The sequence below is a fragment of the Anthonomus grandis genome, chromosome 12, assembly GCF_022605725.1.
Source record: "Anthonomus grandis grandis chromosome 12, icAntGran1.3, whole genome shotgun sequence".
Classification (NCBI taxonomy): Eukaryota; Metazoa; Arthropoda; class Insecta; order Coleoptera; family Curculionidae; genus Anthonomus; species Anthonomus grandis.
In genome coordinates, this window is record NC_065557.1 from 9,427,820 (window position 1) to 9,441,976 (window position 14,157).

Here is a 14,157-nt window from a genome sequence, read left to right on the forward strand (position 1 = left end):
ACCAAAAAAATTACATTAAATAAAAAATTGAACACTACAAACATAAAATGTATAACTTCTTTCGAAGGTGTAAAAACAAAATCTCCAACCAAGAAAAAATTAATAAAAGTAATAATTAAAATGTTTTTGTTGTCATTAACGGTCTGTTAGTAAATAATTTTTTTAAAATAAATTAGGCTTATTTAAAATTAAAATAAATTCAACTTTGGTAAAAACAGAAATTTAAGAAAATTACAGTCAAATGTAAAATCTAAATAAAAAAGTCAAACCAACTCTAAAAATTTACCTTTTTTTTAATTTTGGATTAAATACTTGAAATTAAATGTTTAAATATTAAAGGAAAAATTATATAAATAATTTATTATTTTGATGATTTTTTTTTAAATTTTTGTTAATGGAAACTTTAGTCAGAAATTGATTTTTAAATTTAATTTATTTGAACAAAAATTATGAAAGTCTCATTATACTAAAATAGTAAAGAAATAAAATAGACTTTAAAAGCCAACCAAAGAATTTTACAATAAAAAAATTAAAAAATTCCAATTATATTAAAAATTGGCATTTTTTTTATCTATATTTAATAAAATAAATGAAAAACATAATAAAAATCTGTTTTTTTAATTATATAGTTTGACGTAAATATTATTATTTGAATGGGTACTAATAAAATTGTAATATGATATTAACTTTTTTTTCGTAAAATTTTAATATATTAATTATTAAATTATTTCAAGGGAAAAAATATTTTAAAAGATATAACTAAAAATATAATCCTTCTAAATGTATAAAAAATTATTTTTTTAACTATTACTTTTAGGAGCTTTATTTTTCTTAAGGTAATAATAATAAAAAAATCAAAATTACTTGCTTATTCTAAGAACATTTGGTGAGACATTCAAGTTATGACGTTTCTCATTACACAAATTTTTTGTGAGATATTCTAAATATCCATAAAGCTTATTGAAATATTTTCTGTATGTTTATATTCATTATTGAGTCTTAAGATGAAAATAATCCTTTAAGTTGAATGAATACTTGTTGCACTCATTTGATGCTTTAAATTACCCCCAGTGATACTAATACTTCTAAATAATCATGTACAGCACCAAAGTCCGCTAACCTGCTCAAATACTCAAAACCGTTTATCAACCCTTTAACAGAAAAACACAATTCAACATTCTCTCCAATAAATTTACCCATATTATTATACAAGTACGTTTACTAATTTTTTTCTTAAACTCATTAATTAATCAACGTCGTTTTGAAGTAGACATCTCAAAACTGTCCTTTCCATTTAAACATATTCACAATCGGGGATGATGATTTAAATCGCAACGGTAATAACTCACGGTGACACATTAATTAGCCTTGAAAGGGTGTCACCATCAGTAACACGTTGCCTGATCGATATGCGTTAAAAGGCATCAGATTCAATCAGTTTTGATTAGATTATTCGTACTTTTATTCCATCTTTGCTTGTCGATGTTTTATATATGGAACTGTTTTCGACGTTAGGGAGTATTTTCCTCATTGCAAGTAATTATACTTGTGGCATTATGGCTCTGAAGTAGCAAAATATAAAGATAAATAAGCAATGTGACCAACTTAAACGCTTTTAGGCATCTAGGGTAAAATCATAAAAGTGTTGGGATTTTTTTTATTTTTTAATATAGAATTGTGATCTAATATTTTTATTCTTTAGAAACGGTAGTTATACAGTACATTTTTTCTTTGGCCAAAATTATTATTGTATTTGTCATGATTTCTATTGTCTGTTTTAACTCCTAACTTTGCATTAAAGAACTGTAATAGGCACCTAAAATAGTATTTTTTCCAATATAATTTTATCCTCATAAATATTTTTAATATCTTTGGATGCAGAACTTATAAAAAACCTTGTACGATACTGACCTCAATGATTTAAATGTTTGGCGTTAAAACTCTACTCTTAAATTACTACCATAGTTATTATAAAATTACCAACAAGTTAACAGTAATAAAACAGCGTCTCAGAATATTATAAATCTTAGTTACTAAAATAATATTTTAGGGTATTAAGAATATATATTATAAATTTTAAATGTTTATATACCACTATTAAATTTATTAAAACGATCCAACGAGAGTTAAATTTAATTGCAAAAATTTGTAATTTTGGGTGAGTTATTTCCAAACCATCGTTTGCCTAAACATGGCTATGATTAAGTATAAATAAATTTTAGAAATATATAAACTTTATGGATTTTTATTATTGTTTTTCAGTGTGGACGGTCGCGATCGTGATTTCTCTATAGCAGAGAGGTGGTCGGACGATAAAGTGTTCTCGAACAGGGCATATTTCATTCAGGACAAACAGCCCGCGGAGTTGGGCATCGACCACATAAGAGAATCGGACCAAGCGGTCTATCGATGCCGGGTAGACTTTAAAATGGGTCAGACCAGAAATAGCAAAGTGAATTTAACCGTTATAGGTAAGCCATTTAACCGCTGCTTTTTAACATTTATTATTAAACTAAAAAATAATACATTTATAGGCATAACATAAATGGCTATGCTACCCGTCTCGTTATTACTATAAATGTAAGGGAATTGCTAGCGTTAAATGGACCAAGTCCCTAATAATTTCACATTTTTTGCCCAGGAATTTAATACTATGTTTATGCCGCTGACATAAATTGACTAGTAGATCGTTTCGCTCGATTTGTAAAAAATGATCTTACGCGTTATTGCTCAAGGTCCCGACATTTTTCCCAATATCCCAAATACGTAAAAAACGTTCGTTTTCTATAAAATGTTTTGCCGAATATGTCGAACTCAGTCCCCATATTTATTTTGGGATTTCAAGGATACCGCAAAAAATCGCCATTGACTATATTTTAAAGGGTATATGGAACCAGTTTTTATTATTTTTTTTATTGAAATTTATGTACGTTTGCGACCATATTAAAAACAAACGATGCCGATCCTATATGCAAAATTTCATCACATGCATAAAGTTGTTAATTGACAAACATCTGTTATCCTCTATATATGTACGTGTTAATGAATTCATCTGAATTTCATGTGGAAAAGGGATTAATACAAATTGGGGACCAAATAAATTTACATGTTAAGGCCTTATATATCATAGTCAATGTAGCGTAGTATTTAATTTTGAAATGGTATTGGGCATTTAATTTTTATTAACCCATATAGGAAATAATTGCTTTTTGTAAAATAATGGTCGATTAAAATAGAAAACTAAATAAAAACTTAGTGTAAAACTACAAAATAATAATATATTTGATAAAAGAAATTGTAATTATGTATGTTTAATTGATGAATATTTTAAATACTTTATTAGTAATAATTTAGCGTCATAAAGATAAATTTATTACAAATTAACGAAATTTTTAAAATTTAAATCTGGCTACAGGAGTTAGACCTAGGACCTTTAATCTGTTAATGAAAAGAAATATTTTTCATTTGGGAGTTACTTACTGGACCTTACTTTTAATAAGATAATTCCTGATACTTAAGTCTAAAATAGGTTGTTCTATCTGAAAATGAAAAACATCAGATTTTTCAGCAACATCTCTAGCACATTTATTTTCTTTATAATTATCTTAAGCGCTAGTTTAATACGATTTTTCTTCTTATTTGGGTCTGTAATGGGTTATCATTGTTAAAAAATAGAAAAAAAAATTACATGTTTTTACGTAACGTTTCTTAACACTTACAGCAAATCATACGATATTACGGTTTAAAATTGACCAATATAAAAGTAGGCTTTTTTTAAAATTTTTCATCTTGTCTCTCTCATTTCTATGATATTACCAGAATTATTACTAAATAATACTTTTATACCGTAATGGTGATCACTGTACGCGAAATGCACTATTTTATTATTATATTATCTAAATATTGCGTGCATTTAGGGATAATAAAAATCATCAAACTAACAGACTGATATTCTAAATATACAAATTTTAGCTGCTTAAACAATGATACTTTTAATATCGAATTATTTGTAAATTCTGGGATTATTTAATTTTTTAAATATTAATTATTGTACTAAAATAAGCAAATATTTTGAGATTATAATAAAACTTATATTTATTAATTAATATGTGATTTATCGTTTGGGTTAAGAGTTTGTTGGTGTATTTGTTTATCTATTTGCCTTATTGTTGTTACCAGTCTAATATTTATGCAGGCCTTTATACATCTTACTTTTGATTTATATATTTTGGTTGTTAAACACTTTTTTATCAATTTTTTAAGATCCAATATAAATTTTAGTAGTTCGTTGGTACATGCCACGAAAATAAGAAGGGCTGTTTAGAAGGAATAATACAAAATCTAAAAACATAATTTATTAACTCAGTTTCCATAGCGTTTTCCAAAATTTGGACTATGTAGGAAAAATTAATATTGATCTTTAATTTAGAGTTTTTAACTTCAGCCAAAGTTAAAACGTTAAGTATTGGCTAGTTCCTTAAAAAGCATAAGTTCTCAATACAATTATTTATGATATGTGTTATATATGGTATTATAAAATGATAACAAAGAGAGAGAAGTGTAATATTAAATTTATCTGCGCCTTAAGCTTTATATCAACAATTTTATTATAATTTAATTTGGCATTAGCAAGAGTAAATTGAAGTCCTGTTATGTAATAAATTATTTTTATAAAAATATAACAAATCAGCATTTAATAATTTTGATATATTCCAATAAAATATTTTTTTTATTTGGTTACAGACCAAGAATTATTTTTACTTTTAAGAACATTTAATTTTATAAACTTCATCATATTCTCCTGTAAACTATAATTCTAGACCTAGTGATTAATTTTTTTTCTACTCTTATAGCACATGTTCCAAGAGTTCTTAGATTCTTATAGTAATCTCAATGGATAGGATTCTAGGTGCATATAAAGCGACTAAGTGCTTAATTACAAATATTTTTTATAAATCTGATTTATTATCCAGGGACTATACGACTTTTATTTATAATTTTTATTTTTAGTAATGGATGTGTATCAAAAATGGCTAATAACGTTAACGTTAAAAATGTACTTTTAAATCAACGTTGTTAATAAGATAAATGGAATTCCAAGATGCACTTTCGATGTCTGCTCGAAACTGAACATAATTAATATGGTCTAGGGACATAACCGATGTAAAGTATTCTGTGTTTCGATATTAACTAGATCCAGATGGACATGAACAATTAGGTAATCTGAAATATACACATTTTGAGTGCCAACATCCTGTACAATAGAAATTATTGTAGGTTCTGAAACTGTCTGTCTGAAACTATGGGTATTTAAAATATTATTTAACTGAGATATATGAGAAGCATCATTCAAATTACAGAATATCCTGTTAAAACCGCCGTTAAAATCTATTAAAACATCCTCAAAATAATTTAAAAATTTATGACACTTAAGTCCAGGAGAGGTGTATATATTTCCCATAATAATTAATTAACTCATTATCTCTACCTTTACCCTTATATATTCAATTATAGCCCTGAATTACCTTTTTAATATAAAAAACTTATTATTGAATTTTATATAAATTGAGTAATAATTAATGGGTAAAAAATATATTGGGTTCAACCATACTTTTTAGTAATTTATTATTGTCAAAGCATATCTTATTTTTTTCTTATTAATGGATAATTATCAATTTCTTTTAAAATACATTTTTATTTATGTTGTTCTAAGTATTCTAATTTATTACGTAACTTGTTACTTTGAGTTGAACTGTCGGTATACTGCACTAGAACACCAAAAGATATAAAAATATGAGCTTGATATATAATAAATTTAAAAAAATAGTCCATATTTTCTCAGAGAGGCCTACATTAAATAGTAATAAAACAACGTCTAAGTCACAGGTCTTAAATTGATCAAAATAAAAGTCAAAGGATGACACGTGTTTTGCCCATATTAGGCATCATCAGATCGACTAAAAAAAACAGAAACAATAAGTTTTATAAAAATTTACCAACTAAACCTAATTTACACTAAAATTACGAGCTAGTAACTTCCTACCTTGTGTATTCACTAATAAAAAGGAAAAAAAAAAGAAGTATAGAACAACACTACATGATACAAGTCAAGGGTAGAAATTAAGCTAAATTGATAAAATCGTAGGAAAACTAGTTACTTCATATTAAATTCAAATAAACAAACAATTAGAAATAACCAAAGGCCAGTGCTCAACTGCGTCAATGACATTTTTAATTTTGAACCCTACTTGAATTTTTTAAATTTGACCTTACCTTCAGATACTCCTTAAATCAAATAAATTAACTTTAACATTACACCAGCTCGGTTTAGCTTAACGCTATATGACACTGAGGTACTCGGTTCGATTCCTACACTAGACAAATCATTTTTATTTGTTCTAAATTTTTTGATATTGCATTTAAACCTAAATTCATTTGTTTGTTTATATAATTTTAATATGGAGTAATTAGTTTTTTGTTCGATTTTGTCAATTTTAACTTAATTTCTACCTTTGACTTGTATTATGTAGTGTTAGAACAGCTCTTCCATTTTTTTTTTCTTCCTTTTTATTAGTGAATACACAAGGGAGGAAGTTACTATAGTCAAAACCGCTCTTATCGTGCGGGTATATCGGATTATCAACGACAAACTTTTTAGTTACGTTTTATTTCAATTTGCGCAACAACGTTTTTTAACTACAACGCGTCAGAATAAAAGAAACAGATATATGCAGCGTTAAGGTATCAAAAGAAGATAAAATGATAAATGTCAGTGGTTCTAAAACAATTACTTTCATAACAAACATGCCTGTCTCGTTTCGATTGACGGATGACATTATTTATCACAAGATAATTTAATTTGCAAATTATGGAAAAGAAAAAGCCTTTTTGTATATTTCTAAATCCTTAAGCCAAAAAATGGTACTTAATGTTATTAATTACTTCGAGAACTATCAATCAAGTTTATACTATCAAGAAAATAAAGGGTTGCCTAAGAATGTACAAGAAGAAGTAGTTAAAGCGCTTGGAATTAGTTTAAGAATGGTGCAAAAGGTTGTATTTGAAAACAAGAACAATCTTATTCCCAAGAAGGAGAAAAAGTGTAAAAGCAAGAAGCCGAAGACTGAAGATTTAAGTGAATGTGTAAAAATGGAAGTATGGGGTAGGATTTATAAACTATATAGGCTAAAAACAAATATAACGCTGCCATTTCTGAGGGATGTTCCAAAGGAACGCGGCACTTTGGAAATTGGACTTTCTGCTTTATTAAAATTAATTAAAAGCATAGGTTTTCGCTATAAAAAAGACTGCAATAGAAGATATTTGTGTGAACTACCAAATATTGTGAGCCAATGAATAAGATTTTTAAGACAATATACACAAAATGAAAAATTGAAGTTAAGGAAATGGTATTCTTAGATATTTTCAAACGGTAGTGGAATAAAATCTTGGCAAGATGAATCTGTGAAAAGCGTGAAAAGAAAAAAAGGATGTGGTCAGGGAAAATGATTTATTATTCTACATGCCGGGTCTTCAACGCAATTCGTTCCAGGTGCAAGTTTAATTTTTCCTTCTAAGTCTAAAAGTATAGATTATCATGACAATATGAATTGCAAAATGTTTGAAAAATGGTTAAAGGACCGGTTAATACCGAACTTACAAGAACCTTCCTTAATAGTATTAAACAATGCGTCGTGTCATTCAAGAATTTTGAATAAACAACCAAATGGAACTTGGAGAAAAAGCGAAATTTATGAATGGTTAGTAAAAGAAAATCAGAATCCGTTGCCATATATGCTAAAATCCCAACTTCTTTCAATTGCAAAATCGCTGAAAAGACCAAAATATATGCTGTTGACGAAATAGTACGTGAATATGGCCATGAAGTTTTAAGATTGCCACCATACCATTGTCAGTTTAATGCCATTAAGCTTATATGGGCAGGGTCAAAATCTTGTTATGAGAAGCATGAGGGTGCTGGGCTTAGATCTGACCAGGTTGAAGCTGTTTGGAATAAGGCATTGAATCACATCACAAAGGAGTATTGGCGGAAATCAGTGGATCACACAGAAAACATTATTAGAACCTGGTGGAAGAGAGAAAAAATACTCGATATCCAAGTTGAACCATTGATCATTGCTCCATTTGAAGAAGATTCGGAAAATGACGAATGTTTTCCGACTCTGTTAGTGATAATGATAATTATAATAAGTTTCTTTTTTTAGTCAAATTTGTAACTTCATTTTTACACATTTTTTTAAATCTTCAGTCTTCAGCTTCTTCCTTTTACACTTTGTTTGCTGCTTGGAAATAAGATTATTTTTGTTTTCATATACAACCTTTTGCACCATTCTTAAACTAATTCCAAGCGCTTTAGCTACTTCTTCTTGTACATTCTAAGCAATCCCTTATTTTCTTTTTCGTTATTAAAATAATTAGTTTTCTTTTTGCATTTCGTTTATTATTTAGGTATGATTAAAAAGTATAATATTTTTTTTTAAACAAAGCTAAGTAAATAAATTGGTGGATGCGCTGAAAGATAGATATGCCCGGCGCATTCTCCATTTTTTTAATAGTTAGTTTCATTCTTTTTTTGCCTTGTAATGTGTAAATAAATAAATATTCATAAGAAAACGACGACTTAAAGAATTGTCGTAGCTCCCCTCGTATTTATCTTTTTAAAAAAAGCTAAGTAAATAAATTGGTGAATGCCCTGGGAGATAGAAATACCCGCCGCATTCACCAGTTTTTTTTTAGTTATTTTTTATCTTTTTTTGACTTTTAACTGATATAAAAGAAAAGATAACACAACTTTTTTTAATTTTCTATGCATCAACGTAAAGATTGGGTCGAACGACAAATAATAAATCATAAAATCAAAATGTCATTTTAAAAGTGAGATTGTAACATGAACTTGCCTTTAAACAAAGAAAGTAGTTTTTTGGTCTCTGACTGCACTGCATCACACACAATACAAATTAATTGTTTGTCATTATACCAAAATGTATAGTTTCCCAATAATTATTACAAAAAAACACAATCACACATAAACAAAAAAGAAGACAAGATCAAATAAATGTTAAAAATTAGACGCTGTGTCCTGAAATCGACAAATTAGTATGTTATGCACATACATAGCGTCATGCTAAATCGTATACTAATTTCTCAAAAATTTAGGTAACAACCATTTTTAAATGAAATATGTACAATTTTAATGAAAGGCTAGGGAGGCATTTTTGCTCTTATAAAAAAATATAAAATGCTTAGATTTAGATATTATTGCGTAAAGAAAAATTGTTGTTAAGAATTTCGTCTATTTCGGGCAATTTTTCAAAAAAGAAAAGTAAATATTATGTCTGGCAACTTAGCAGAATATCGGGGATTCTAGGCATATACCGACGAGGCGTATACCCAACGGGCTTTATACTTATGGGCTTTTTCACGTCATGAAAGGATATAACCGACGTATGTTTTACATGTCGAATATGTGGTAGTCCGCAGACATTTTTACGGCATTAAAGGCATCACGTCAGTTAATAATTATGATCTAAGGTGTATACGCGGCTCTAATATGTCACATGACGGCGTTCAATGTCTTGTCAAACTCTCAAAGAAATAACATTTTGGCAGCCACTGACTTTTCAATTTGATTCATATTACGTGGTGACCTTTGAACCCGCACGATAAGAGCGAAGGCGACTATAGCTTATTATTTTAGTATAAATTAGGTTTAGTTGGTAAATATTTATAATGCTTATTGGATCTGATAATGACTAGTATAAGCGAAATACGTGTAATCCTTTGACTTTTATTTTAATAAATTTGAGACCTGTGACTTAGAATTTGTTTTATTACTATTTATCATTATAAATTTATTTAACATTCTTTAATACTTTTCATACAGCTGTGCTTTTAAAACGGACTCCTTATAAACTATATAAAGTTGCGCCCCAAAAGACCCACGAAATACTCCACTAAAAGTGGAAAACTGCAAAAAGGGGTTAAAATTAAAGATCCGGACGTTCCGGCAGTAATATTCTGAGTCAAAGACAAACGACCCCAATATATCTGGGGCGAACTCTACTAAACTTATTCTAAAAGTCAGCCGTGGGAATTGTTCGTCTTGCAAGTATATTAATCTTCACTTTTAGTAACCATTACCGTGTTCTTCAGTTTAATTTGAGAAATTTTTGACCCCTGGTCCCTTAAGGGATCGGTTTTTCTTTTAAAATGATATATTACCTTGAGAAATTCGTTTAAAAGGATAGGTTGAAGCTCCTTAATTATATAGAATTTAATAAAAAAAACTATAAAATCCCTCTCATCTAATTAGCTCGTCCTATAGGCTCGAACCCTCGCCCTTTTTTTAATCAGGAGTTTTACAGTCCCATTAAAATCTTTTATGGCCTCGAGAACTTACGATCGTAATAACACCCTAAGGTGGATTTTGAAAATTTGTTGGCTCCTATCGAAGTATAAAATACGTTTATTTCTCTTTTGTTCATTTACGACTTACGTCGGCGCGGACTCGGAGCCAAGGGCCTTAATACCACTTTTATAGGATAATAATACCTTTTGCTACTCTATCAATGTTTCGTTAAAATAAAGCCATCAAAACTCAATGATCCTTTAGGCGTTGAAACTGAAATAATACCCCTTAGTTGAGAAAGTAAATATAATTTCAATTTCGGTCTAATTAAAATTCCTCACGGAAAGACAAAGCTCCATTTACATATCCCTACGTGACAGAAAGTTTAAGTTTCTGGCAGCCTAATAAGCAATATGCTTCCCTGTGACAACTGAATTAAGGCGAAATATATTTCTTAAAGGGAAGTTATTGAATGGAGATTAGTTGGGGAATTACTTAATAATAATGCCTTCGTTCAATGTATACGTATTCAAAACTGAATAGACAAGACTGAGGTAATAGACTGAATGAGGATGAGGATGCTGTATTATAGAGCAACTTGGGAAATGTAAATATATAATAATCATTTAAGAGCTAAAATTTTTGACAAACTAAGATAAAATCAAAATTAAAGTACTGGGGTAAATTACATCAGAAGAATATAATTTGAAAAAGAACTAGTTATTGAAATAATGTTAGTAAAAAGGATGAAGAAGTGCAAAATTAGACATTAAAAAAAATATTACATATTGGTTACGAATGTTCGTACAGAATAATAGTAATATTTGAATAAAAACATAATTAGAAATTAATATATAATCAAGAATACATAACTCTATAGATATAAAAGATCACTTCTTATTAACAAAACATCTTTTTAAACATTTGTATAATTTCAAAGATGTGGATTCTACATAATGTACCAAATTTATGGAATTGCTTTATATGAGATAGTATAGTATTTTTATAAAAGAAAGTGTTTATTAAAGATTTTTTTTCCGACTGTCTTAGCAATTGTATTATTAAACCATTATTTAAAAAAAAAGTGATAAATTAGATATTTCGAATTACAGGTCTATATCATTTATATCTAGCATTGCAAAAATTGTAGATAAGTTAATAAAAAAAGACTGATTAAATATATAGCAAAATATAATTTAATATTAAAAAAACACTATGATTTTAGAGATAACTTATCAACAGATAAGGCAATTATTACTTAACTCCAAATATTTACAAAAAACTTAATAAGAAAAAAAATATTTGTGTGTTTCTGGATCTGGCTAAAGCCTTTGATACAGTTAACCACTCAATCCTAATGAATTTTTAGATCAATATGATAATTGGGGTTTTGCTTTAATTTTTTTTTTAATTTTAACTTTTCAACAGAGAAAAATCAGTAACTGTAGAAGTACTACAAGACTTGTTAGATATTGTGTTCCACAAGGTACAATTAATACTGGGAGCATTAATCTTCACTCTTTATATAAATGGGTTATAGGAGCTATCATATGGACGTAACGTATTTTGCGGATGATACTGTGATCTTATATAAAAGTAATCATGGGAAGAGGTTAGAAAAATACGTCGTCTTATGGCTGTAAGAGAAAAAGGTATATATAATATGTATAATCGAATTTTGAGACATTCTGTGTGAATTGAAAATAGTTCAGCCAGTATTTCATTTCACTTAGACCCAGTATGATTATTTCCCAGTGTCTCAAGTTTTTCCAGAAAAAATAATGGTGAAAGAATAAATATATGCAATAAAAAGAATTAACTCTATATATAACCCTATTATGAAGAGAGCTGCTAATTGTTTGTCTCCATAAAATTCTAATAATTATAGAAGCAAATCTTGAGGAACTGTGTGAAATACCCTAGCCAGATTCTAGAAGATATCTTCTCCATTATTGATCTTACAATTGCTTCTTTAGGAAATTTATCAGAAATACTAAGTTTGTAATGTATATGAGTAGAATTACTTCCCTTATATAATATGTTATATCGAATATTATTAAAATAATCATTTTAATAATTTTCCATTTCGAATGTATTTCTAAGTTTGATGCTATTACCAAGGAATATCACTATGACTTATAGCATTAGATTTTGTAGCTTCACTTAGTACTTTGTACATTTTTTAAATCCTTCCTTTATTTACAATTTTACTTCAGTAATAACCAAATTTATATTTTTGAAATAAAGTATATAATAGCGATACTTCGTAAAAGCAGTATCGAAATAATAATTTAGAATATAAGAGTTTTTTTAAATTTGTTCAGTTTTTTAATGCTTGTAATAATCCTAATAGTTATTCATTCCCTTATTACTACTTCATTACAAGGCAAAATAGAGGCAAATAATTAAATAAGCTACTCCATAAAAATAATTTTAAATAAATTTCTAGGATCCATACAAACATTAAGTAATAAAATAATGACGAAAATTTGTATGGCTAGAACTTAATTTTTAAAAAAAGATCTTTTGTTCCCAATCAAATACAATCAAATACATAAATATTTACTAGAATTCAAAACTTATATTTTAAATTGGTGCAATAAAATTCCTTTACTACTTAGCAATGTCCTATGCTTCCCTTACCCTATTATGATCGAAAAAATATTAAAAATAATTCGCTACAACCCTATATAGACTACAACCCTAAAGATCGCAACACAGATACTGCTTGTTTAAAACTACTTAATAAATTAATTTCACTCGATTTTAATTAAATTGTTTTAGCTTAATTCCAAACAAATTAACGTGGTTAAAATATAGTTTTTCATTGAACATAATTAATTTAGCTTTAATGTATATTTTATAATTATACAAATGTATGGGTAGCAAATTGAATTTTATGTTTACAAAAGACCACCGACTGTATCAATATTTTATGCCTTTCGCGTTTTACACAACTGGATTCCGCGATAATTGGCAAACATCTGTTTTCTGCCATGTGTTAATGCATTCAACCGAATTTCATGCTTTGCCTAAAATATACAAATGACCACCTAAAATATGTTTACATACATTAAACCATATTACACGACGTGGCTATATTTTATTATGGTTTTTGTATTTAACGCCCAGAAATTTTGGCACAAAGTAAAGGATACAAATTAAATATATCTGTTTATCCGAATATTTAAAATTGAAATATTTTTTTATCCTCTTTAGCTTAGATGTTTGATATAAATTCTAAATTAAAAAAAAAGTTTTTTGTTGCAATTTTTTTTTAATATGAATGTCTCTTTTTACAATCAAAGTGTGACCTTACAATCGACATTATGCAGGGCAATCAAAAAACTTGGCTATATTATGAAGTTTTGGCATAAATTTTGCTCTATTTAAGGATTACATCGTACAATGGTAAACACTGTTAAGTATTAAGGAAAGTCCCAATTAAGGTTGCATCAAAGGGCCAAGAGGGATACTACGTTATTAAGCAACAATATACCTTTAGAATTAACTGTAGCTGTACAGCAATACAGCTTCGGCTATTTCTGGGAGCTGCCTATTTAATATTCTCCTGGTCGACGTTTTAGTTAGTCTCTACTAATAACGGCTCCGTCTTTTGCATATTGCATTTTGATTACCATAGAGAAATTCCATTCTGGTTATATTATGGGATTATGCAAAATAGTATTTCTTTTATGTAATATTTCATGAAAGGTAGCCATTAACGAAAAAAATTACATAATTGTCTTTATGGATTGATTACAAAAGTTTTATTGAAATTGTTATTC

The 14,157-nt window shown here is 27.9% G+C and overlaps 1 protein-coding gene across 2 annotated transcripts in view; it reads left to right on the forward strand.

The window, feature by feature from the left end:
• Nucleotides 1–14,157, forward strand: part of LOC126742712 (protein turtle homolog B-like) — a 472,815-nt gene that overhangs the window by 235,006 nt on the left and 223,652 nt on the right. For both annotated transcript variants that reach the window (XM_050449495.1, XM_050449496.1), the window contains exon 3: nucleotides 2,263–2,471. In XM_050449495.1, coding sequence (XP_050305452.1) covers nucleotides 2,263–2,471 — 209 coding nt within the window. The remainder of the gene's footprint in view (nucleotides 1–2,262; nucleotides 2,472–14,157) is intronic.